At 48.7% G+C, this 26,367-nt stretch overlaps 1 protein-coding gene across 3 annotated transcripts in view; it reads left to right on the plus strand.

Annotated features, from left to right (window-relative positions):
* Adcyap1r1 (ADCYAP receptor type I) overlaps nucleotides 1–25,827 on the plus strand; it is a 48,296-nt gene extending 22,469 nt beyond the window's left edge. Inside the window, exons 6-18 of one of the 3 annotated variants that reach the window (XM_055611805.1) lie at nucleotides 164–205; nucleotides 2,893–3,002; nucleotides 3,508–3,605; nucleotides 4,023–4,155; nucleotides 4,916–5,069; nucleotides 5,404–5,464; nucleotides 6,092–6,161; nucleotides 9,903–9,994; nucleotides 12,687–12,770; nucleotides 16,132–16,215; nucleotides 19,005–19,134; nucleotides 20,020–20,061; nucleotides 21,375–25,827. In XM_055611805.1, the coding sequence (XP_055467780.1) occupies nucleotides 164–205; nucleotides 2,893–3,002; nucleotides 3,508–3,605; nucleotides 4,023–4,155; nucleotides 4,916–5,069; nucleotides 5,404–5,464; nucleotides 6,092–6,161; nucleotides 9,903–9,994; nucleotides 12,687–12,770; nucleotides 16,132–16,215; nucleotides 19,005–19,134; nucleotides 20,020–20,061; nucleotides 21,375–21,563 (1,289 nt within the window). In that variant the 3' untranslated portion in view covers nucleotides 21,564–25,827. The remainder of the gene's footprint in view (nucleotides 1–163; nucleotides 206–2,892; nucleotides 3,003–3,507; nucleotides 3,606–4,022; nucleotides 4,156–4,915; nucleotides 5,070–5,403; nucleotides 5,465–6,091; nucleotides 6,162–9,902; nucleotides 9,995–12,686; nucleotides 12,771–16,131; nucleotides 16,216–19,004; nucleotides 19,135–20,019; nucleotides 20,062–21,374) is intronic. The other 2 variants (XM_055611803.1, XM_055611804.1) reach the window with 2 other exon arrangements.
* Nucleotides 25,828–26,367: the final 540 nt, after the last annotated feature.

Below are 26,367 nucleotides of genomic sequence, written 5' to 3' on the forward strand. Positions count from 1 at the left end.
TGGTGACTGGTGCTTCAAGAGGCAGCATGCCAGAGGGATGTGCAGCTGTGGAGGTTCAGGCTCTTGATCCCATTTCCACTCCTAGTAGACTAGGCAGCCTTAGCCTTGGTGGGTGGGGCCATTTGATAAACACAGCATTCTGACTCATGTTTGTGTTTTGCAGGGGATTCTGGTTTTGCCGATAGTAATTCCTTGGAAATCACTGGTAAGGGGTGAGCCGGATCCACCTCAGGTTGGTGGGTGGAGGGCAGCTGCTTTGGGAGTTCCGAGGCTGCTTTGTAGCTGGAGTTCATCCTCTGTCCATTTTTCTGAGATAAGGGGAGAGACTCAGATGTTCTGAACTGTAGTCTTGAGTGTGTGGCTTCTCTGATGGAGCTTTGTGTTGTCCCCTTGGAAGATGGAACCTAAGTCCTCAGAGAGAACATGGCACATCCATCACACAGGGAATCATGTGCTGTGGGGAACCGTGGGCATCTTGAAGCCCGTCGTGGATTGTAAGTGGGGAGCCTCTGGATTACAAGGTCTTCTCTGCCCACAGAGGTTCTCAAACTTGAGTTTTGTGCTCTGGTCACTTGGATGGGGTCAAGCAGTGCACCATCACAGCCCTACAGCCAGAGCCCTGGCGGGCCTGGAGCTGCAAAAGGCAGTGTGTACGGGGGGCATGGTGCAGTTTCCAGCATTTCACCCGAGTCTCTGATTTAGCCAGCTGAATCAGGACCAGATTAATGACCACCATAATCGGGTGATATGGTGGGGATCTATCAGGGTGGGGCTGTGCTCCTATGACATTGCTGGAGCAAGACAGTCTGGTGAAAGAGATGCTGTCACTGCAAGGTTTTGACAATCTGGAGAGTGCTCCGTCTTCCGGAGATTTCTACCAGAACAATATTCATAGAGCAATTTTTGGAACAAAAACATTTATGTTTTTTTTCTGAGCCTACATTGTGTTATTAAAATAAAGAGGAAAAATAAAAGAAAGGAAATGGCTTTTCCTTCTAGGAAGCTTTTTTTTTTTTTTTTAATTGATTTTCAAATTTCTGTGCTCATTTTGTCCCTTTCTTCTTCTTACCTCTGTGAAGTGGGCAAGGCAGAGTTAACCAAAGCCCAGGGCCAAGCCACTCTGGCTCCCAGCAGAAACGGGGGGAGGCACTCAGGTTTCCTGAGCTGTTCAGTGGCCTTGGAGGGAGGTTGCCAGCAGCAGCCTGAGACATGCTTTTCTGAAGAGGAGTCAGCCTGGTAGAACTGCTGATTGTGGCCCCCCTTCCTCCCCCGGCCTGCTGGACACCTTCTTGGCTTGTGTCACAGGTGTAAGAGAAGCTGTGGAGACTCTCCAATTCTGGGCAGACTGTTCTGGGCAGGGTCCCTGCTCTACCATTCCTCCCAGTCCCAGGGAGGGTATGTCTACCTCTGCAGGCTGAGGGTTATTGGCCTTACACCTTCCAAGTCCACCAGCAAGAGTAGGGTGCTGTTTAGAAAAGTGAGGGGATAGAGAGGCAATGGTGGCGCATACCTTTAATGGCAGCACTTCTGAGGCGGATCTCTGAATTTGAGGCCAGCCTTATCTACGGAGTAAGTTCCCGGACAGCCAGGATTACACAGAAAAACCATGTCTCAAAAAATGAGGGTCTTTCCCTCTCCCTTCTATCCCGCACTGACTGACCCATTGCTTCCATGTTGAGCTTCCTAGAGGCCACCTTGACCAGCGGTGTGTCCTCCAAACTCCCTATTCACAGGGGTCTCTTACCATACCCTAGTCACTCGCCCCTGAAACCCATATACTGACTGTATCACAGACTCCAGGATGAGGTCCCAGAATCTGCACTCTACCAAGCCCACAAGGTGACTTGGGGCGCACAACTGAAATTTGAACACCTCTAAACTGTCTCTGGGGACTTAAACTTATTCCGAATCCTATTTCTTTCTATGTGTCCTAAGAGACCAGTAGCTCTTGGGCTGCCAGCTTGGGACAACTCTCTGGAGCCATACTCTGGTGCTAGCTAGAGGAAAAGGCCTACGTGCCTTATGCTCCCTGGAACCTTAGTGGGTCTCACTGGCTCAGGAGAATGACATTATGCCATTCAAGGCTGAAGCAACCCACTTACATGAAAAATGGCCTGCACTCTGCTTTGCAGGTAGCAAGTGCCTCTTTCAGCAGCGGTGACTGCTCTGTCTTTCCTGCATCTCACACAAAGGCCTTAAAGTCAGTCCAAAGAGAATGAATGCTCATTGATGCCAGGAGGCAGACTACAAAACTCTGAAAGGCAAAAACAAAGCAACAAACAGCAACAACCCACTGAGTTTGTAAATCTGCAAGGCTGGCAGTAGATAGAGCAGGCCTGGGATTGCTAAAAAGCAGTAAGGCCAGGTGCTCCTTTGGTGTGAGATGTTACAGCTGCTGGTAGAGCCAGAGCTCCGAGTTCAAATGTGCCAAATTCTCATCCCACAATCACCCAAGGAGGTTTTGGACATACTGGATGCCTTGTTTGGGTCCCTGGGGTTGGGGCTGAGGATGGGGTTGCTAAGGAGCAGCATTTGTGGCAAGTTTCTAGGTTGTTCTGCACATCGACATTTTGAGAAGTGCTGATCTAGGGCCCTGGGGCAGGCTGCAGATCCTCTTCTGGTGAGTGATTGGGATATTACAGGAGAGGATACAGGCATTCTGGATTCTTGGCTAAGGGATCAGGTTGTTCATTCATCCCACTTCCCCATTCCTCCATTCCTTGTTCTTAGTGAGAGATGAGTGCCAGGTCTTCAGCAATCACTCAATCTTGTACTTTCTAGCTCAAGCGGCCGGGTCGAACACAGGGTTTTTCAGGAATTCCCACCATGAAATCTTTTTCAGGGTCATTTAAAGCCATTCGCATGCCTTGCCTAGTTTTCTGTTCTCTGCAGACATGGGGGTCGTGGGCCGGAACTGCACAGAGGATGGCTGGTCAGAGCCTTTCCCCCATTACTTCGATGCTTGTGGGTTTGATGACTATGAGCCTGAGTCTGGGGATCAGGTAAGAAGGGCGGTGGGTTAGTTCTGAGGAGCTCAAGGCTCTGGGCAGCACTCATGAGCACTTGCTGTATACTGAGCCTGAAACATGGAGGGTAGGATGTTCATTTACCCTGTTGGGTTCTGTCCCCCAACAAGCTCTCACACCCCCCCCCCCCCCCCCCCCCCGTCGGCTCCCCCCCCCCAACAAGCCCCCCCCCCCCCCCCCCCCCGCTACCTTTTCAGGACATTGTCTTCTAGATAGCCCAACAACTGGGCCCAGCAGGGAACTTCTTTGACCCTCCTTCAGGCTAGGACTGCATTCTGTTCTGATTCATTAGAGCCCTTGCCTTCAATACATTCTGAACAGAGAGGAGCAGGCATTCAAGTCAAGAGTGGAGTGATGGCAGAGAGGGGGGGAGATGCTGGGCCTACATGTGGGCAGGGCATGGTCTGGGGCACTGGGTGTGGGTCCTAGGGGCAGCGCCTGGTCCCAAGCAGAGCCCTGCATGTCGTGTGCCCTGCTCCAGGATTATTACTACCTGTCGGTGAAGGCCCTCTACACAGTCGGCTACAGCACTTCCCTCGTCACCCTCACCACTGCCATGGTCATCTTGTGCCGCTTCCGGTGAGAGCTCAGTAGCGTTACAGCCAGAATTGTCCATCCCTGCTCAAAGTGCTTACCTTCTGCCATCCCTGGAAAGTCCCTTGGAAGGCAGACACTGTCCAATCCTTAGCACAGCAGACGGGAAGGTGGCCTGAGAAAGCAGCTCATGTGTCCAGGACCACACAGTCAGGCATAATACCTCCCAGAAATGTCCTTTGCTTGCCTTAATCTTCCAGGTCTAGGTAGAGAGGCTGTAGGAGGGAGAAGTCTGGCCAGCGGATGACCAGGGTGGGGAAGGCAGATGATTATCAAGGTGGAGAGGAGGGTGGTCTGGGAGAGGGACCCCATTAAGACAGCCATGAGTAGGCCCAGAGCAGACCCCACCCTGGGGGTGTGAAGCGCTGTGGACTCATGGCCTCCCCATTACTGTCCGTGTAGGAAGCTGCATTGCACCCGAAACTTCATCCACATGAACCTGTTCGTGTCTTTCATGCTGAGGGCTATCTCTGTCTTCATCAAAGACTGGATCTTATATGCCGAGCAGGACAGCAGTCACTGCTTCGTCTCTACTGTAAGTGAGCCAAGCAGCCCAGCCACCCCAAGACCCTGCCTTGATAACACCCTACAGGGCAAGTGTTCCTACAGGAGAAGGCCTCATCCCAGGCCATGTAGAAGGTTAGGAGTTATGGAGTGGTTACTATAGCCAGTGTATGACCTCACTCCCAGCCAAAACACAGCTAGGCCCTCAGCCTAGACCTTGGGCCAGGAAGATCAGGTGAGAATGAGGCTCAGACAGGGATTAGCTAGTCCCGTGCTATGTAACCAGACATGTGGCATTTTTGTTCCATATGCCCAGGGTCTTTGCAGGTGCCTTTCCAAGCACAGGTGTGTGAAGGAGGTATATGGCTTTTGGTAGGGTGGGATAAGAACAGACTAGACTTGGGGACATGTTTTGAGGATCTATTTGAGAAGTGATTTCCCAGGGCCAAAGTGTGGGATTCTACCTGTGATGGGTTTGGATCCTCATTTCGTAAGCAGTCCTCTGTGTGGGATGCTGATTGCTTCTCTTCCTACTTACCTGGCCTACAGAGCTAGACCAGGGGTGGTAGGGTGGGAAAGAGGAGCTTGGAGCTTTGCCCTGTTACCCCCTGTCCGCACACACACCATTTTTGTGGCTGGGCGGGTTCTCCTGAGTCCTAGGATGCTGTGCATTCTGCCTCCCCTGAGTAGGAATGCCTCGCCAGCCATGTGCAGCTCTGTAGAGCTGGAGTTCAGGATTTACCTGGGAGCAGGGCAAAGAGCTCAACTTTCCTCTCTGGATGTCTCTGTAGGTGGAATGTAAAGCTGTCATGGTTTTCTTCCACTACTGTGTGGTATCCAACTACTTCTGGCTGTTCATTGAAGGCCTGTACCTCTTCACACTGCTGGTGGAGACCTTCTTCCCCGAGAGGAGATATTTCTACTGGTACACCATCATCGGCTGGGGTAGGTCACTGACTGGGTCTGAATTGGCTCAGGCTGCCTGCTCAGTTGTGTCCTTGGCCCCAGCTTTAGAAAGCATCAGGTAACGGAGCCCGCCCCAGGCTGTGGGCTTCTTGTTAATTCTTAGAACTCTTCTCTTTTTTTACTCCTTCCTGTGGGACCTCATTTTCTGAGAGAGAGTTATATCCAGGAGTCACCTTGGGAGACCAGATGTCCTGAAGCTGGGGGAGATGGAAAGTATGAGAAGAAGCTGGAGTATGAGGGACAGTAGGGTCTCAAGGAATCACAAGGCCAAGAGTATTCTGGCCAAGTTGGTTTTCCTTTTCTTGCTCTTCAGGGACGCCTACAGTGTGTGTGACTGTGTGGGCTGTGTTGAGACTCTACTTCGATGATGCAGGGTGAGTACAGCCAAATAATCAGGATGAAGTACTGAGTACATTTTTACTCATGGCCTTCAGTGCCTACCTGGCTTTACATGAACTCCCCAACATGGTGCTCTGACCAAGACCCAGCCCTGGGTGAGTCCTCACCCCATGAAATCAGTCCTGTCTTGGCCTCGGACCAAAGCCTGGTCCCAGGCCCTTTCTCAGCTTTCACCCCGTGTGGTCACCCTTGTCTTAATTGACAACCCAGCAAGAGAGTGAACAAATTTCTGAGCCCATCTACTTTGGGGCAGCTTTGGGGAAGCTCTGAATATCTGGTAGCCTTTGGAGGACAGGAGGAAGAATGTTGAAGGTGAGGTCCCTCTCAACCCCAAGATTACCCTAAGGACCTCAGATCTGAATGGGAAACATGTCCTTTCCTAGGATCCCACTGTGACCCTGGTTTTTGGGTTCCAGTCTCTGTCATGACAGAGGACCAGAAGAAAGAAGCAAGCCTTGGGTGAGGGATATTCTAGCCAGCCCACCTCTACCCCCAGATTTCCCCAATCAGGGACACAGATGGTGAAAGGGGCAGGCCTCCAGATAATCATACAATGTTCTGCAGTGGTCTGTTATGATTTCTCCTCTTTGCCTATCTTTCAGATGCTGGGATATGAATGACAGCACAGCTTTGTGGTGGGTGATCAAAGGTCCTGTGGTTGGCTCTATAATGGTGAGTGTCCTTTGGGACAAAGAGGGGAGGAAGATCAGGCAGAGAGCACATGGGGAAGGCCTTTGTCACAACTGTATTATATTCTGTAGCACTGATACACAAATTACTCAGTTCTTCCCCTAGTGTTAGAAAGCATATTATTCCATTTTTCATCATTATGGAAGGTGCCACTAGGAATAATTTTCATGCATAATTTTGAGCATTTGTAAGTAAGTTTTTCTTTAAAACAAATCTCTAGAGATGTAATTGCTGGTCAAAAGGGTACACATCTGACATTTCAGATCGTTTACCACTTTGCAAAGAATGCTTTAACAGTTCGCATCCCCCTGGAAAGTTGGTTCCATTCCCCAGCCACTCCCTGTGCTTATGGGACCACCATTTTTTGGTGCACAGTCCCCTGCAGGGTGACAGTGGCCGCTGAATGGCGTGTCATGTTTTTCTGTGTTGTTACTGGGTCTGAGCACTTTCTTATGAACAGGTTTTTGGTGACTTATGTTTATGAGATTCCTGTGAACATCTTTCGTTCTGTCCTTTAGCAGATTGTCTCACTGACCAGCTGAGGAGCTGTGACACCTCTTTGCTTCTTTGTCATGTTCCCAGGCCAGCATGACTTCCATGTATTGGGAGCCTCAGGCTTCATCTCCATGGTCCTCAGCCTTACTTATTTCTTGTTTATGGAGGATTTCCATCCACTTAAGCTATACAAAGCTCCTCTTAATTGCCTCACAACACCACTGCAATTTAGATGATCAAGATGTATCTGTAAGGAAGATTGTATTTAATTTTTGTCTTTTCTAAAATGCTGTTTTTCCTTTATATTTTTGGTGGCTGCACATTTCCCATTCTCAGTCTTTTTACAGGGTCTTATGTGCTGAAAAGATATTTTTCATAAACAGGTACACAGTGTGGGCTGTCACCCTTGACCTTTGTGCTACAAGTCTGCCCAGGTGGTTGTGCCAACTGCTGTGACCCTGTATGTTTTACCATGTTATATGCAAAATTCTTACTTGTCCATCCACTTAGTCAGGTAGACTTTTGAATAGGAAGTGATTTAACTTTTGTTGAGTTGTAAGAAAAGGTCTGGTGGGGGGTCTGCATTAAATTATGTTCCAATTTGGAAAAAAAAAAATCCCCAAGAATACAGCAAAATTTCCTGTCTGTCCACCTTTACTTGTTGCTGTTTGCTTCTTTTGAGATGCTCTCTAGCCTGGGCCCTGGTTGAGTCTATGGAGCTTTCCTTCATTCTAGTATCTGATGGATTATTGGGGTCATATAGGGAAGTGATCACTTTTGTGGCTTCTTGGCTTACTTATCCTTTGGAATTCTCTTTAGAGTTTAATTCCTTTTTATTTGGTTCACATGGAGTTTCTCCATAGAAAATTATGCAACCTGTAAATGAAAACAGCTTTTTGCCCATCTTTCCCAATATTTGTTCCTTTCATTCCTTGTTTTTATGGAGGACAATGTTTGCTCTAATTTTTGGCAGTTCTCTTGCATGCAATTGGGCAAGGTTCTCTTTCTGGTTGGCTTTTGTGTGTGTTGTTATAAAACTGAGCATGGGTATTTCATTTTATCAGATGTGCCGAAGCTATCATGCTCTTTTGACAGAATAGTGTAAATATGCTATTCCAGTTTTTTTTTTTTTTTTTTTTTTCTTCTCTAGTGCTGGGATATAGTTATCTGGCTTTGAGTCTATGTGATTATGACTTTGGGATAAATCACTAGGATAAGATTCTGGGACAAAGAGTATGTGCATTGGCTATTCACACGGCTGTGGACAGGGAGCAAGAGAGCTCATTTCCTGTACTCACCATGTCTATGCTGGTGTTTCTGTTACTAATTATTTGCCAGGGTCACAGGGATGATGGAGTTTGTTGTTTTCATCTGTCATTATAAGGAATAAATAGTATGCTCCTTTGCATTCCTAGGATGAAATCCTTATGGTCATGATCTGCTTGCTCTTTTCATGTAGTAGCAAATTCTGTTTGTTAATGTTTTGCTTGAAGATTTTGCATTGTTCTCTATGTGTATTATATGTCTCTGTGAGTTTATTTTCTGTGTCGCCTGGCTTCTGTTTTGCCTTTTGAAACAGAGTCTCACTGTGTAGCCAAGGCTGGTTTCAGATTCATCATCTTATTTGTTTTGAGTTCTGGAATTGTAGCTGTGTGTCACCATGCTCAGTTTTGTTTTGTTTTGTTTGGGGGGTGAGGAGCGTCTGGCCTTTCCTAGTGTGTGTGTGTGTGTGTGTGTGTGTGTGTGTGTGTGTGTGTGTGTGCTTTATTCTTCAGAATTTTGCCCATTTGAACTTTTTTTGAAGGGTTTCTCTCTGACTTGGAATCCAGTCTAGGATCTGCCTATCTCCGCCTCTTTAGCCCTGGGATCACAAGCGCATGCTGTCACACCTTTTTTTTTTTTTTTTCCTTTCTCCTCCTGAGTTCTGGCGGTGTATTGGCTGCTCTCTCCTCCTACCTCCACCCCTTTGGCTTGCTTTTTGTAGGAGAGTCTTTGAGATTTTTTTTTTTTTTATATGCTCTGAAACAATTACATGTCAGGGAAATTGCATTTTCTTTACAAGTTTGTAAAATCGCCTGGGCCTGATGCTTTGCGTTACCCAGACTTTTGACTGGTTTCAAACTTCCCTCTGAAGCCATTGTTCTTAGACTTCCCACCTCCTAGCAAGCTATTCTTGCTCATTTTAGTTTTCTAGTTCTGGTCAACTGTCCCTTGTGAGTTGAAATAGTCTGTTGATCTCTTGTCCTCTTTCTCAGCCTTAGATATTTAATTGTACTTATTTCTTAGCAATATTTGGGGAGGAAATTCCAGCATTAATTAGAGAGCAGCAGAAGCAGAAACAATACTGGCAGAGGAGGGGGTATGCTTTGTTGTTCTAACTGATCTGCAAAACAAAGAAAAGAGCAAACAGGATCTTTATTGATCAAGCCTTGTACCTTCTGGTTTCTCTCTCATGACTTTTACCTGCGTCAGGTTCCCTCCTATAGACAGCTTTAAGATGATCACTGCCCCAGCTTTCGGTAGCTGTTCTCAGCAGCTGCTATTATTTTTAAAGAGTCGTGTTGTGTGTGTTCTTTTCTTGAGGGCGACGCTGGCTCTGGCCCAGCAAGATCGCCGCGTCTTGCAGTCTTCTTGTTGTGCCTCCTTTGCATTCATTTGCAGCCCCTCCTCCTCCTTTCTCAGCACAGACGCAGCTTCCCACTTTGTTTGGAAAGCATCTGTCCCTGATGGCACATGCTGCTATTGCTGTTCCCAGGCAGTCCCCTAACTAGGAATGCTGAGGCTGCTTTTCTGTGCTCCATGACACTGAACTTGAACTTTCTCTCTCCAGCTCTACCCCACTTCCCTATCGCTCCATCTCTGAGACAGGGTCTTGCTATATACCCAAGGCTTCCCTGGAATACCTGATCCTCCAGCTATGGCCTTGCAAGTGCTGGGATTACAGGCCTGCATCACCACCACCTGGCTGAGCTTGGGGTCCCCTATGCAGTTGCCTCTTTTATATCACCCTAGCCTTCTCTCCTCTTTCTGTTCCAGACAGTGCTCACCTCCTGGCTTACTCTCTATGCTCTCTATTTGCAGGTTTATGCATAGAATTCTTTTTCTTAGATGTTTTCCTTCTTTTGAGTGGCTCAGTGAGAGGCTTAGAAGTCTGCAAGGGAACTTGCCTGGCTGGAAGAGGGCCCTGCCGGGGAGTGATGTGAAGTCTGCCTTTTCTTCACTCCTCAGGTTAACTTCGTGCTTTTCATTGGCATCATCATCATCCTGGTGCAGAAGCTGCAGTCTCCAGACATGGGAGGCAATGAGTCCAGCATCTACTTGTAAGTATGTTATGTGGACAGATGTGGTGATGCCCACAGCCATTTCCTAGCACACGGCCTGCGCCTGGGTCACAGGCAGGACAGAGCTTGAACTTTGTTGGCAGGTTGACCTAGCATGGGCAATTGCAAGATTTCTTCCTGATTAACATGCCTGTGAACTACAACTGCCCTCTCAGGCCTGAGCTAACCCAGAGCTCCTCAGCTACACGGGCATTGCATAGAAAACCAGAGAGAAAAAGAGAGAGAGAGAGAGAGAGAGAGAGAGAGAGAAGACTGACAGCCTCTGCGATGGCAGTCACATCACCAGAGAACTCCAGAGTCCCTGGGGGTAGCAAGAGTCTTGGTTGTTTAGAAGCTGGCTTTCCTTTGGGGATGCTGATTCTGTGGGAAGATGAGCAGATTGGAGGCATGGCTTTGCCAGGCCACGCCCCCTCTTCCACTGTGCGGAAGCTCCTAAGTGCCTGGCAGTCAGCAAGGAGAACTTCTCCATGGTCATACACTGCCTGGAGATTCTCTTTCCTCCGCCTTTCCTCAGAACAGCTCTGCCCACCTCTGTATCTGTCTGATTTTCTGCCTCAGCACCCTTCGTCCCTAGCAGAGGAACACAGGCTGTTATTGGTACTGAGTGCAAAGGCTTTCACTACACTTACAGACTTTTGAGTTCCAGGAAGTAGTCTTTCAGTCACTACTCTAAAAACACATGACCACCTCAATCCCAGCCCTGTCCCATTCTGAAATCAGATAGAGCTCCTGCTGCCTCTCCCTTTGGAGCTTCCGAATGGGCTGAGGGACGTGGAGACGCTTCTGATGCTAAAGAAGAAAGGTCACGGGCTTTGTGAGGTTGATCGGAAGGGCAGAGTGGCAACCAAGGATACATGAGAGGAGCTTTGGTACTTTCGCAGCCTCACTGGGGTCTTTGTTAGAGACCCAACCTGAGGCTTGCAACCTTGATAGCTTCCCTGAAAAAAAAGAGGGTGCAGTGGAGAGTGTGGAGCGGAGGGCGCACAGCCGTTCTAAGGTTCCGTTGGGGATTTGAGGGGGCGTCAAACCCCCTGCCTTTGGTCCATCCATCTGTCTAGACTGCGGGGTACCACCTGTTTCCCTGTGCTGATGGTGAGCACAGGGTCTTTGTTATATACCGTGTGTTCTCTGCCTCTGCAATAATGACATAACATTGAAAAGGGGCAGCTTTGTGGTTATTTTACTGTCCACCCTGTTTACTGTTTCATGATTTTGCCATTTATTTACTTGTCCATTTTTTTTTTCATATTTCACCAGGCATTTATTTATTTATTATCATTTTTAAACAACCCTTACTTGTCTCTATCTGTGGTGTAATAGAAAGCTATTTTTTTTTTTTTTTATTTCAGTAGGGCAATGGCTCTGTTGCTCCTTGCCCTTGCACTGGAGAGATAACCTTGTCCCGGAGAGTCACAAAACATTCCCCTTGCTCCTCTCTCCCATCTCCCTGTCCAGTGTAGGAAAATAAAGTCATACTTTAAGTCCAGTTTCCCTTGCTTAGCTGTGATCTGGCCCTGCTCCTGACTATCACCTCTTGCAATCAGAGCTGCTGAGAAGCTAATTTAGCTTCATTCTCTCCTGAGCACTGTCAACCTTCCGCAGTCTCCTCCCCTTCCTGGTAGGATCTGGGTCTTCTTCTGAGGCCTCTGAGCCATCTTCTTTGGGCTGAATGGAAAGAGTCCATCCTCCCCCCAACATCTCCTACTTTGCCTATACAGAGAGGCACACACAGAGACTCGGCCTTGGTAAATTAGCACCCTCTGGAAAGCCTGATCACACATTTCCCACCTCAAATGCCCTGCCCCAAACAACGGCAATTGCTCCTGGCCTGATGGGAACAAACAGTGGGCCTTCTTAATGCGTAGATAAGAACCACATGTGATTAGCACATGGCTTATAGTTGTATTTCATGTTAGCTTAGAACTTTGAAGAGTGGCTAGTTACTTTACAGGCTTAGCCGGTGCAATTTGGTAGAGAAAACCAACCCTATGATAGTCTCCAGCTACAAAGATTAAAAACTCCAATGGATGATGTCTGGAAGCCCAGGAAAGGCTAAGGCTGGACAAGGGATCAGCTTGCTCCAGGTGAATCCAGTTTGTGTCTCTGATGTTCCCAGGGTCGAGGAGACCTTATTGATCCTGGTGACAAAGCCGCTGAAAGCTGCAGAACATGTGTAAACACTTGAATGCAGTTGGTGCTCACAGCAACAACACAGTGCCATTGCCAAGTAGAAGCCCCGATTGCAGCAGAGAGCACTAGGGCTCTACGAAGCTCGGTGAACGCCACAGGAAGAAGCTAGGCTGTGGCCACAGTGCAGGCAGTCAGCACTGGAGCTGGCTTGAGTCGTCCTTCCTGGGATGGGTTCCTGAGATCTACAGGTTCTGAATGATAGGGTTAAGCCTGGGTGTAAATAGAAGACTTCCTGGATGAAGATCCCTGATGGGCTCTAGATATCCTCCCATATAAAAGTACTCCACTTCCAGGGCTTCAGGGGAGCTGGCTCCAATGGCTGCCACCTGCACTGGGGGGGGGGAGAGGGAGAAACTGGGGTGGGCAGGGCTTGGCGGGAGATTCCAGGGCTGTGCCTGGGTCCCCAGATATGTGTATTCTGTGGTAAAGCCCCTTTTGGTCTACCCACAACAGCTCTTTGGTTTTTTTCCTCTGTTTCCAGAACAAATTTAAGACTGAGAGTCCCCAAGAATGCCCGAGAGGATCCCCTGCCTGTGCCCTCAGACCAGCATTCACCCCCTTTCCTGTAGGTTGGTTCCAGCCATTCAGATGCTAAGGGTTTGTTCACTGTCAACCAAGGTGCTCCTGGCTCAGCCTTGAGGGACCTGCTGGATGTGGGGCCTTTTGGAGGGCAGGGGAGCTTGGGCCTGTGTTAGGGTCAGCAGGGGCTCAGGTTAGGGTTGTGTGAGGTTCAGTCCTGGGCTGGGCAGGGCTAGCTTTTTGTGGCATAAAGCCCAAGTTTCTGCTAGGCACATCTCCCTGATTCTGGACGGTGGAAAAGAAGGAAGTTTTCTCGAAGACTCAGACTGAGCAAGGAATGAGTTGGCTCAGCCCAGTCAAGGAGCAGCCTGGCTTCATTCATAATGCCCATGACTGGTTCTACTCTTGGAGGTGGGCATTAGAATCTACCTCTATGATCTGAGGTAGAGAGAGGAAACCTATCCACATTGTCCTCTGGGATTCCTCCACCACCTTCCTGGACACACTTTGCATAGCAAGGCAGCCTTTCAATCAGGATGTCTGGCCAGAGGCTTTGCCTACACTAAGGCTTTCTAGTCCCTGCACCCCATAATGCCCACACTGTCAAGGAGCATCTGCCCAGAGGTCAGGGGTGATTTAGGGAACCTGTTATCTGCAGAAACTTAGGGGAAAAAAAAACTGTCCACTGTGTCAGTAGCTATAAAACCTTGAACCTGACGTGGACTCCATCTGGGAGCCCAAGGTCATTCTGCCTCCCTGTTGGAGAAGGACGTGATGTTGAGCTATACTTCCAGCAGGGATGCTATTTCTGGGGAATGCTTCCTGGGAACCAGGCATTATTCAGATGGTGCATGTGAGTGTCAGAGACCAGCATGGCCTGGAGAATGTCAAGGAAGCAGTATTGCATGAATTCCTAGGGTCAGAGGTGAAGAAGTGCGGGTGCTATCTGCATAGGGCATGGACAGGTATGTATGTCTAGTGTTCTATTGGCTGTTTCCTGGAACTGCAGTCCAGTCAGCCCCTCACACAGAGCCTTATGCCAGATCCCCAGGGAAGGATACCCTGGATATAGACCCTGAGAGCTGAGACCATGGAGTAGCCTTGATATTCCTATAGATGAAGAGAAGCCATGTCAGAGCTGGGTCTGGAAGCCAAAGCTCTCTGACTTGCAGAGGGGACTCTGTACCAGCCACTGCCAAACTCCCACTGGCCAGCTCCCACTGACCACCGCTGATATAGGGGAACCACCTAGCACACTTTTCTGAGTCTGCTGGGATTCCCAGGCTTCAGTGTGGCCCTTGAGGTTGACCTAGATGCATCTCTAGACAAGACCTTTCTTTCCTCTTGCTTAGTTGTCCTGGGAGTCCCATACCCTGCCTTTCTCACACTCCAGGGTAGCCTGCCTGCCACTGCCCATCTGTTGCTTTTCAGTGAGTCTATTTGTAAGTCACTGCAGGACAGGGCCAGGGTCTTGGGAGAGGGCCTCCTCCTCTCTTTCTCTGGAAAGTCTCCCAGAGATCCCTCTGGATGTCACCCTTGCTTTTGTTGTTCCTTGATTTGACCTTCCTCTCCCATCCCAGTGAACTTGTCACTAAATTGTCCTTTGGCTATTTTCAATATTTTTAACAGGAAAATCAGAGGAGCCCATGTTTACCATAAAATGTCATAGATTCCCCCAAAGGGAGGAACATGGGACAGTTTGGTGGGGGGAAGAGGTCTTGGAGAAGAAAGGCTAAAGCTTGGAATTCAAGGTGCCCCCCGTTGAGCAATAGATACGTGCTGTGCACTGATTCGGAGTGGCCCTGGAGTTGGTGTCTGCTTCAGCCAGGCTTGAAGGGTTGTTAGCCAATTGTTCTAAGCAAGGGAGATGATAGGAAAAGGATAGATGTTCTGATGGACCCAGAGATCTTTCTCTCTCTCTCCACACACACACACACACACACACACACACACACACACACACACACCACAGACACAAAATCCATTGTCATTCACAGAGGACCCACAAGACACTTCTGCTATCTATGACCACCTTACAATAGGGCTCCTCCAGTTCCTCCCCAGGCTGTGGTTAAAATGCAGTTCTTGGGCTGGTAGGTCACTAGGCCATGTGGCATCATAGTCTATTTCTGAGATGTGGTCAAGTACTGTTCCTAGCACTGGTCTAGGGACCACTTGAGTAGCGAGTCATCAAGTAACACCTACAGAATGGGCCTTCAGCACCCACATCATAGGTGATATGAAATGAAAGATACCATTTATTGAATGAGGAGCACTGGCTTGGAGAGGAACAGCCTGCTGGGCAGGCTGGAGTTTGCCCCATCTGGAAAAACATGCTCTTGCCTCAGCAGAGTAGCCTGTCACCAGACTCTAGTTGCCTCAGCTGGAGTCAAGGAGCAGCTCTTTGAATGTCGAGGAACTAATTGCTACTGCATACTTGCCTTTGTTCATATCTAACCCATCCACACCTGATTTATGCATCCACTAGCCAGCATGAGATGCATCAGTTAGCTCCATGGGGAGATAACTTGGCATCTAAGGTGACCTGACTCCTGATCTTTGGTAGGGAAACCAGTGTTCCTGTTGTCCTATGGAGTTTCTCAAATGTTTTGTGGTTTTGTGTCCAGCATGATCACCACTAGCCATATGTGACTATTAAGCACTGATACTGTGACTAGAATAACTGAGGAAGTAGAGTTTTCTTTCTATTCGACTTTGATTAATTTTAATTTGAATAGCCACCTAGGATAGTGGCTACCTTAGTAGGTAAATACCATCTAGACTAATGAATAGTCCATTACATCTAGCCTGCCTCTAGTCTTCTGTGTGTGCTTATACTGAGAAGAAGTGGGTGTGGGGGAAGAAAAGATGGTCAGAACACCCATGGTGATCTTTGCTACCAAGCCGAGAACTTTATCTCCTCATGACAGTCTTCTTTGAGGTCCACAGCATGAGCGTCCAGCTATTCATTTTACTGGGTAATCATGGCAAAGCCATGCTCTAAGTCTGGGGCTGATGGCCTCTGGCTCCCTGTCTGAGTCCCATCTCAGTCCTCATCACCCGAACATATCTGCCTTTTAATACTACTAGCATATTAGTGGCCTCAGAATGTGTATTCATGTGTGTGTGTGTGTGTGTGTGTGTGTGTATGTGTTTATATATGTGTGTGTGTGTTATGATCATGCACATACATGTATACTTATGGACACACATTCCTTTGTCTAGAGCTGACTGTTTTAGTCCTTGGCTTCCTCATTCTCCTCTGGGTGACTTCCTTAGCTTGTCTCCATTCCCTCACTTCTCTGCCCTCCCTTTGCCCTGTAAACTAAGTCTTCCCAAGTCCTACTGCAGTTTCTTCATTGCCCAGTGTCCCCAGCTGACAGAAGTGCTAATCTTGTCACATCCAGCAGCTGCGTGCAGAAATGCTACTGCAAGCCACAGCGGGCTCAGCAGCACTCTTGCAAGATGTCAGAACTATCCACCATTACTCTGTAAGTGTGTATGGCCGTGGCTGTGGCCGGGAGTCCTGGAGGTGGGGAGGGGATGTGCATGTTGCTCTTGCTGCCACTGCCTTGTGCTTGGATTCTGCCAGGCTGGAGGAATGTGGAGAGCCACTGTGTGCCTCCCAGCCTACCCTATTCCTGGCTGTTGCATGTTGATATGTGTCTTGTGAGCTCTCTGCAACCTTGTGGGTGGGGCTGGAGGCATGTGAGTATTGGAGCTGTGGCACTGCAGGAACGTCTTGACGTGGTGGCTACTGATACCTGCCTGACTCCACAGCCAGCGGTTAGTGGCTGCTGACAGAAGTGTGTCCTTCCTCAGGCCCCCACTTCCTCTGGGCTTTAGTCTTGGAAGTTGCAAAACTGTAAGAATTCAGAGCTGGGATGAATTCTCTATGTGATGAGCACATTGTGTGTAACTTGGCTAAGACTCTGTCTCCACAAGGACACTATAAGGTGGCTCTTCACACTGTTTCCAGTATATAGACGAGGAAACTGGAACATGGCAAGGTGGAGTAAGTCACATGCCTGGGAAGGCAAGGACTAGAGCCTCGAGCATCCTAAGAATCACACCCTAGGTCACCTATGACACCCACAGAGTTGGAAGTGTGGCTTTCCTGGCAGCCCACTCATAGCTCGAGTGTCTCTGATTGCTGGAAGCTCTTCTTGGAATTGTAGGGCTCCTCTTCCTCTTGATGGCTTTTTTTGGGTAGGAGGATGGAGGTAGAGCTGTGTCACTGTCTTTCTGGGTTAGTCACAGTTCAAAACTTTTCAGCTCAGAGGTCCACAGGTCCCCCACACTGGATTCATGGAGACCCCTCATCTGTCACCACTCACTGTCTGCCAAGGGCCCGCTAAGGTGTTCTGGCTATTATCCTTGTCAATGCTGCTCTTGGGCCATACCTTGGGAAAACCTCTGCTCAGACCCAATCTGTCTTGTGACTGGGAGAGGTCTGGCACCATCCCTGAACCCAAGACTTCTAATGCCATTGTGAACACTGGAGAGGCTTGGCACCTGGTTCCCAGGTTCCGTTTTACTCTGATGAAGCAAGAACCTGGAATGGATACACTGTAGAGGGAAAGCTGGCGAAAGAATGCAGGGCCCTAGACTGCGTTAGGACACAACAGGACCTCCAGATCTGCATGTTCTTTGCTAAGCACATTTCTCAGTGTTTCCAACTTCCATTCTGTCTCCAGACACACCCTGATGCTTTCTGGTGGGAGATCCTGGGCCCTGAGAGGCAAACAGGACCTGTTGCCTGGGAGATGCTGGGTTTTAAGGATTCTAGCTTGTGTGCCTGGGTAGTCCTGTTGCTCTTCCATAACCTGGGCATTTCCAGTGCTGACTATGTGCCTAAAGGTGGTTGCTGTGAGACCCAATAGATAAAAGAGGGGTTCTCTTCAGGGTCCCTATGCTATGGACAAAAATGAGGGCAGACTGCTAGGAATCCATGTGGGCTCATTGCAGGGACTCACTCATATCCCAGTGACCCTGTCCTGGTCTAGGGACCCTCAGTGATTATAGAATATGCTTCCTTTGAGCAAGGAAGGGACTCTGAGACCAACAATTGTGGGCTTCCTCCTTTCTGGGTTGAACCTTCTCCTAAAGGTCACCTCAAATTCACATTCCTCCTTCCTTCCAATCTCTTTCTCCTTTCCCTCCTTCTCATAGAGGCTAGGATATCAAGGGATTTATACAGAATTTAGGGATTTGGCATTTCAAGAAATCTGGATTCCAACATTCAGTGGGAATACTTTCTCCGAGATAGACTTGGAATGGGAACGGAGGGACACATGGTAGACTTGATCCCAGTCAAAAGGTCGCCCTTATATTTACTGTCCACTTCTGAAGGCTAAGGTGTGACCACATAGGATGAGGTTGATGGTCCCAGGGGGCTGGGTACAGCTGAGGAAAAGAACATCTACAGAGGAGAGCCTGGGTCTTTGGGAGGCTCAGAGGGGCCCAGCGTCCTGGGATGGTTAGAGATGGTGCCCCAGTCTGGGAAGCCCCTGTGATAGTTTACTCCCTCTGGAGCAGCAGCTCCAGCCCACACGTGCCTGATGTCCTCATTGTGGACCTTTTCTGCCCCTGTACTGTTTGTTATACAAGGCTCTACCCTACTCTTGGCTCTATTTCAAGAGCTAAGAGCAGGAGAGAATCCCAGAAGGACTGGTTGGCTTGCTTGCCGCCCAGTCCTTGGGGTAGACAGTCTTTTCCTCCTTTGGTTCAGTTTCTGGGTCAGCATTTCTCTCTTATGCAGGTAGAATTTCTGCTCCATCATCAAGGTCTTCCTTGAAACCTTCCCAAGTTTCTTGCATGTCCCACCTATGACCCTACTTCCTGGTCATCAGCATTGTACCCAGTGTCCCTAGCTATAACCAGATTCAGAAAAACCCTATTCTCATGGGTCTTAGGATAGCTGTTTTTGAGTTCATGTAGCTTCTTTATGAGACAGGATGGGATTGCTTTAGATCAACACTCTGGAATCCTATCTTAAGTTTTCCCCTAACTTTACATATTACTCAAGAGAGTGTTATAAATGGTACATTTTCAGTGGCCTTGCAGGATCCTGACTAGGTGCCCAGCCGACTTACAACATCCTAGGATCCATGTGCTTTAGTCGGCTCCTTCACTCCCAGGCCCTTCCACCATTGAAGAATGCCAAGAGGGTCTGTGAACAGGGGCACTGAAGGGTAGCCAGGGCTAATGACAGGCCCTCTGCCATTCAGGTTCCCAAGCCCTGCAGTCCCCAGAGCAGATGTTTGTTTTTTCCTGACAGACGGCTGGCCCGCTCCACTTTGCTGCTCATCCCACTGTTTGGAATCCACTACACAGTATTCGCCTTTTCTCCAGAGAATGTCAGCAAGAGGGAAAGACTTGTGTTTGAGCTTGGGCTGGGCTCTTTCCAGGTAGGTATGGTGCATTCAGAGGACATAGTTTGTTGGAATTAAGCCCTGACCTCTGAACTGCTGTCAGCACTGTAACCCTGTGAACCCCGACTTCCAACCTCAGTGTTTGTCTCTAACATGGCTACTAGATCTGATGTCCTCCACAGGCAGGAATGAGTATGTGACTGTAAGGAAGTTCATGCCTCACCACAGCCAGGAAGTGAATGACGGAAGTAGTGGTGGTGGGCTGTAAAGGGAGAGCATCTCTCTCTAACCCACCTCTTTAAATTAGTGCTTGAGTTTGATGGTCAGAAAATATTCTGTGCAGCTGGCTTGAATTGCTATCCAAAACTCTTCTGAAATTCACATTCTTACTCTGGTGAGGCTGTATTACAGATGAAGTTCTAACCCAGAAATTGCAACCCAGGGTTCCCATCTTTATGTTTACTGACATATTCCAACTATCATTCTTCTGGCTGTTTAAAATGACAGCCCAGGGTACTGAGAACCTACAGACCTGGCTTTCAGCCTTCGGAAAAGGTTGCTTTGTTGAGTATAGACTAGCTAAATTCATAGTCTGCCACGTACTTACTGCTCATGATTTGCTTTGCTGGGTAAAGATAGTCATTGGCAATGGGAGCTATTTGGCAAGTGAATGTGAGATCCAAGTTGAGATGTCTATTAGTGTGGACTGGTCTATCAACAATTTGGCATCATGGAAGTGCCTGTCTTTGTGGAGAAGGGCATCTGCCTTACCTTAGAGCCTTGAACAGGTGTACTCTGTCTAGACTATGGTGTTTTCTTCTTCCTGGCATCTTTTCCACTGTCATTCCTCCCACATGCCCACGGTGTCTGCAGAGATCTCTCTTTCTGGTAGGCTCATGGTTGTTTGTGTTCTCTCCCCAGGGCTTTGTGGTGGCTGTACTCTACTGTTTCCTGAATGGGGAGGTAAGACACAGTCCTTCCAACTTTCTCAGCAGTACAGGTGGGGCTTGTTGGGGAAAGACTGGAAGCATATTTGTTGGGTTGGATCTTCCAGGTTCCCAGAAGTAAGGATAGGGAGTGAGTGACATAGTTACAGTGTTATATGGTACCAATGTCTCCTGGCATGTCCCACCTGTTTGAGAATCACTCTGCCTCTGCATTTAAGGCAGACTAAAGTACAGATGGTTAAGCCTTTTGAGAACACAACTCCATGGCATGTTCTCTTCAAAAGACATGCCTTAGTGAGTAGGAGCTAGTGCCTGTAGGTCATCAGCCTGTGCTGGGCTGTGCTGTTGAGCCACAGGAAGCCAGCCTCTTTGTCCTTGCTAGCACAGAGCCTGTGGGAATTTGGAAGAAAGCCTAAGGAGATGCCTGGAACCTTTTAGAGGTGTTTTATTTAGAGCTAGCATTTGGGGCTCCCTCTCCAGCCTACTGGGATAATGTTCTGGACCAGAGCCCAGAATAGAGCTGCCTGGGAAGTGGTGGAATGGGCTAAATGGGGAGGGGTCTTTTCCCCTGAGGCTGTCGCCTCAACAGGCTCTTCCTCTTGTTTTCATCTAAAACTCAAGACAACTAGCTGCCATGATCAGATGGCCAACCTACAGCAATGATCACATTAGGACAGACAGAGAGCCCACAGGCCCTTGCTTAAAGACTGTGGGGGAGCCCAGATGTGGGAGTATGGGCAGCTTGTCAGGAGTTTGCCAAGGGAGTGGAGACACGAAGTGGAGAAAGTGGGTGTGGGTGCTGTGTCTAGTCGTGCAGTCTGTGTACTGCGTAAAGGTGCTTGGCTGAAGTGGCATATGGAGGCTCAGGCTTTCTTGGCACAGCAACCATTTACTATGTGGAGAGCTACATGGGAGTTTGACAAGAGGCACAGACGATTTTCTAACTCTCAGTCTCAGAAGTCCTCACCGTGGAAGCATCTAAAACTGTGGATGTCTAGGTCTTATCCGGAGATGTTCCTGTCACCATTCATGGGCTTTGGGCATCTGGGATAGTTCAAGCTATCTGCATCCTACAGTGGTCAACGAGGCTGAGGATTTTTATTTGACCCCTATGCTTCAAGAGGTTGTTAAGAAAGTTTTATTTTTAATAGGTCTCTGAGAGGCCCTGACAGCAGGACACTGTCCAGAAACCTTGCCACGACAGACTAGGACAAGGCTGTAGGGTACAGCTAGGGAGTGGGTCAGGAGTCACAGGGGCAGCTGGAAAAGCACCAGGCCAGGGCATAGAAGATGCTCACCAGGAAGTCACACGCATGTTGTTTCTCACAGGTACAGGCAGAGGTTAAAAGAAAATGGCGGAGCTGGAAGGTGAACCGTTACTTCACTATGGACTTCAAGCACCGGCATCCATCCCTGGCCAGCAGTGGCGTGAATGGGGGGACCCAGCTGTCCATCCTGAGCAAGAGCAGCTCCCAGCTCCGCATGTCCAGCCTCCCGGCCGACAACTTGGCCACCTGAGCCCTGTCTCCCTCCTTCTCCTGCACAGGCTGGGGCCGAGGGCCAGTGCCTGCGCATGTTTGTGCCTCTCCCCTCTCCTTGGGCAGGCCCTGGGTAGGAAGCTGGGCTCCTCCAAGGGGGAAGAGAGAGATAGGGTATAGGCTGATATTGCTCCTCCTGTTTGGGCCCTGCCTACTGTGGTCCACTGAGTCCAATTTGACATGTAAATACACCTCAGATTTGGAAAGTTGCCCCATCTCTCCTCCAAACCCGCACCCCTGCTCACCTAGCTCTACCCACTGTGTCAAGGCCAGCCTCCGTGATGGCCTGATCCCAGGTACAAGGCCTTGTGAGCTGAGGCTGAAACATGCCTGCTTTGGAGAGGCTGGGGTAGCGCTTACCCCAGCAGCCTTTCACTGAATTGACTTTGGATGTAGGCCCTTCTCAGCCTGTACCAAGTCCTGCAGTTGGCCAGGGATGTAGCTCAGTGTCCTGAGCACTCTTTGGAGCAGACCAGCCTGAGGCTCCTTTTGCTTACCTGGAATTTAGGTTGTCCAGGTGCTCAGCTCCTGTGTGCCTGGGGGATGGGAGGACTCCAGGGCTCTTTTAATCAAAGACTTAAGTTGGAGTGTGTGTGTGAGGGGGAATGAGGGTCAGGGAAAGTTCTGGTGCTTTTCATTTGATCTAAGAGCTGAGAGCCAGAAATGCAGATTCAACCAGGAAGGAGATGGGATAGCTGAAGATCCTACCACATCCACAACTGTGCTCCTGACTCAAGGCTGGATTATGTGGAGGCTTTATTTCTACCCTTTTGGCCCACAGTGGATGGTCTGAAGAAGCTGCTCTCCAGCCACACCAAGCGCAGAGAGCCCCACCCTCTCTCTTCTCCATTTCCCCAGAAGTCAAAGCCATGTCTAGAATGAACCAGCCACCTTGCAGTGAAATGAATGAGTTCTGAAGCAACTTTTAATTTCTGAGAGCCAAGTCATGGGTCCAGGGGTACCCACAGCCCCACCTCTACTGATGACAAGAAACCCTACATGCCATCCCCAGCCTGGACTCAGTTACTAAACTCAGATATCTTCAAGACTTACTTCCTCCGTGTGCCCTTGACATTTGGATCGCTTGTGGGCCTCTGAGAGTGTTTGGAGGGAACACTGTGTCTGTCATGTGCATGAACAGGAGCTGCTAATGGGAGGAGTGGTGGCTCTCTAGTGCCCATCTTGCCTCTCTGGCTGCCTGTTGCACAGCCATAACCTAAGACTTTAAAATAAGGCCACATCCAGTTTTGGAAAGGTAGAGGAAACAAAACAAAACAAAACAAAACAAAACAGTAGTGCCATGGGGCCATGGGGCCCTGATCATTCCATGTTGATGCTTGTTCTTGTTCTGGCCTCTGTGGACTTGTTCATGATTGTGCTCTGGAATGCATGTGGAGTGTGGGATGCTGTCTTCTTGCTTGCTGTTGTATTGTGCAGAAGGGGTTCTACGAGATTTATGACAGTGCTGATGGGGGAGCCGTTAGAAAGACTGGAGACTGTTCTAGTTGATATGAGTTAAGAGATGAAGTCTGTATTTTTGGCTGGTGAAGTAAGTTCTTGGGTCTTCAGCAAAGCCAGAAGGAGTACGCACCTCCATGGTTCTTTTCCAGAAACATTTAGTGGCTTGGACCACTGAGTATACATTGACCTTTTTCCCCTGCATCTTATCTCTTACCACCATCCCCTCCCCTGTTCCCAGAACCATGTTATCAGCCAAACAAGAAATCAGTTGATCACCTTGCACTTTGGACAGTTATAGGGAGCCTGAGCCATTTAGAAGAGCCTTGGTCCAGGATTCCAGCTGGGCTCATGACTGTGAACACAATGTGCCGTGTGCCAGGCCACAGCTACCTTGTTTCTGAAATGAGGTTGTTTCTAGTGCTTCTCTGGATTCTGTATTAGTCAAAAACTAAGGCAGGCAAACAGAGATGTATCCTTGTGTATATCATCTAAGGTGTGTATGTGTGGGGGGGATGACATGCTGTTTAGTTTCCCATTTGGATACCACAGTACAAGATGGTAGAGCACTGGCTATGGTCATTTGAATGGGACCTCAGGCATTTTGTGCAGAGCTAGCCTTCTACTCCTGGCAGGGACAGGTTGCCTGTGGCACACTCCATCCAAGGTGCAGCCCTTGGGCTATCAACCCCATTCACTTGTCATCACCCCCACCAGTGGGTCTGCTTCACTGTGGAAGAAGAAACTGTGACTTTCTAGTTGCAAAACAACAAAAAACCAGATCAACCCTGAGCCCCCACTGCTTCCTGAGCCCCTGCTGCTGCTTCCTGAGCCCAGGGCCTGGGCCCTAGTTCAAGTTCCAGGTTCCTGTTGCTTTGTTTTCCTGTCTGGAAGAATTTTTTTTTGCTAGTCTTGTGAGAAGATGGGCCTGAAGGATTGTGCATGTTCCCAGGTGGGTCTGACTTTTAGGCCGCAGGCAGTGAAGAGACAGCATGAGGCTGGGTAAAGCCCTTCCCCTTTGACCCTCTTACATATATAGTGCAAGCAATAAGACTTACTGATTTGTGTGTAGGCCAGTGTACCACTGGGGTTCTGTCTAAAACCAACCATCTTCTTTTGGAGAGGCCCAGGCAAGAGTTGTAGTAGTGTAGCCTGGACCCAGAAAAGGGAAATCTATTAAGAAATCCTGTCTGGCAGGTAAAAAGAACTTCTTGAACTTGGAAACCTCAAGACAGGAGCGTAGCAGTTCCATGGGGCACCCAGCCTGTGGAGGATCATTTCTGGGAAGTAGGGTCTTGTTCTAGGAAACCCTAAAGGCCAAATCTCATCTCATGAACAACCCAGCTTAGGGGATGAGGACATCCCTGTCTTGTCCTTGTTTCCTGTCATGACTGTCCAGCTATAGGGTAAGCAGCAGGTGTCAGGAGAGGGGGTAGTCTTCAGAACATGGGATTATGTAATAGGAATGCTGAGGCTGCCAGAAAGACAGATTTGTGCGTGAACCTTGGGATCCACCATATTTCGGTCCTGACTATACTCTCAGTGGACAGTGATGAGGATGTCCTTGACATGCTCAGCAGCCCTTGGTGGGTCCTTTCCTAACCCTTCTCTTCCTCAGACTGACGTCTCTGGGGAGTTGGGATGGAGCTTGGTCAGCATACTGGTGCTTGGTCGCCCAGCACCAGGGGCTCTGCTATTTGGTCTGTACCCTCTCTTCCTTGGAGGGAAAGCTGTGAGAGACTCCCTTTTGGATTCCTTGAATACCCTTTACCCCATACAAAGAGAAGGCAGTGAGTACCATGTCAAATTCCACTTGAGCCTAGGGAGCTGGAAACCAACAGGTGGGCCTAGCATGTTTTTGAATGAGAATGTAGCCCTACCAGTATTGTCTAGCCTTGCGTGAGCCAGATGTAACACTTCAAGCAAGCAGCCGTTGAATACAGTGTATCTTTTGAAGGAGTGGAAGAAAGATTAGGAGTTCATGCTACAGTGCAGGAGAAGCAATGGAGTTGGTATAAAGATAGAAGGAACTTGGCTCTCTCCATCTGTTCTGGGACTCCATACCTCCTCATCCTCAACCCCTAATCTGCAATGAGGTAGCCATGGTTGCATCATCATCTATCCCCTAGCTAGGAATGGAAATAAAATGCTCCCTGTGATTTTATAAACTCTGAAAACAACACAGCTGTGTGCTCATTCTTAGGGTGTAGACTCTGAAAGGTATCCTTCTTGCAGCTTATCTTCTGCTTTGAGCACTCTTAAGTTAACCTTTACCCTGTTTGTAAAACCACCAGCACTGAGGGTGAGGATGAAACCACAGGGCTCTGGTGATCATTGAATTCCAGCTTTATCTTCATCACTTTATTCAGTTTGCTTTGAAGGTCAGGATGGCGAGAACTCTGAGTGTTGTGAGCATCTCTGTGCCATCTCTGCTGGCATCCTTTAAGGGTATGGGACATTCCTCAAGAATTGGCCAAATGCCCATTCTTCTTCCTCTCCCTGAACTCCAGGTCCTGTGATGTCTGTACTAAGCCATGTGTGTCTCGTCTGCTGTCTGTCTTCTGAGGCTTAGCGTCTGTCAGGGTGTTTCAGCCCTTGGTACTTCAGATGTGGCTCCAGGCCCACTCATGGGAGCTGGACCAGTCTGGGTTTAATTTCCCACAATAAAGATAAATCCCACGGACCTCACTGCTACCGCTGCCTCCATCAACGCTGTGCTCTCACCTTGTCTGGGATTTTAAGGATGTCAAACTGCTGTAGATGACTCAATAAATGTCTTATCATTTTTCTTGGTGTCTGTAAATTGCTGAACGTGGAGGGCAGAAGAAAGAGAGGAAGGGAGGGGACTCCCCTTAGACTACCAGAGTAATGCAGTCTTCAAAGCCTCGTGGCCTTTTGGATTCTAGAAGAGAGGCATGAGAACGGCTCTTGAGTGAGCTTAAATGGAGGAACAAAAGAGAGGAAGCTCTATCCTTAAAAGGACATTCTTGTGATGTGTGTGGAGCTGGCTTCACTTGGGTGTCTGAAAATGGAAGTGGCTTACCCTAAATTCTTTGATGCCTCATGACCTTCATGTAGTTTGGTGGGAGCAGCCCGCAGGTTCTGAAAGCCCCAGATTGCCTACAGGGAGTGGTTCAGCTCAGCCCAGGTATGCCCTTAGCTGTCAGTGTTCCACCCACAACCTTCCTGGAGCATCAGCGTCACCCACCCCCGACACACCACGTAACGGATTCTAAGTAGCCTTCATTTCGTTAAGGGCCCATTGTTGGTTATAACTCTCCTGCTCATTACGTTAGTAATATTTTAATTGCCGGCAATGGAATGTC

This window comes from Psammomys obesus, unplaced genomic scaffold, assembly GCF_907164565.1.
Source record: "Psammomys obesus unplaced genomic scaffold, mPsaObe1.curated_primary_1811, whole genome shotgun sequence".
Taxonomy (NCBI): domain Eukaryota; kingdom Metazoa; phylum Chordata; class Mammalia; order Rodentia; family Muridae; genus Psammomys; species Psammomys obesus.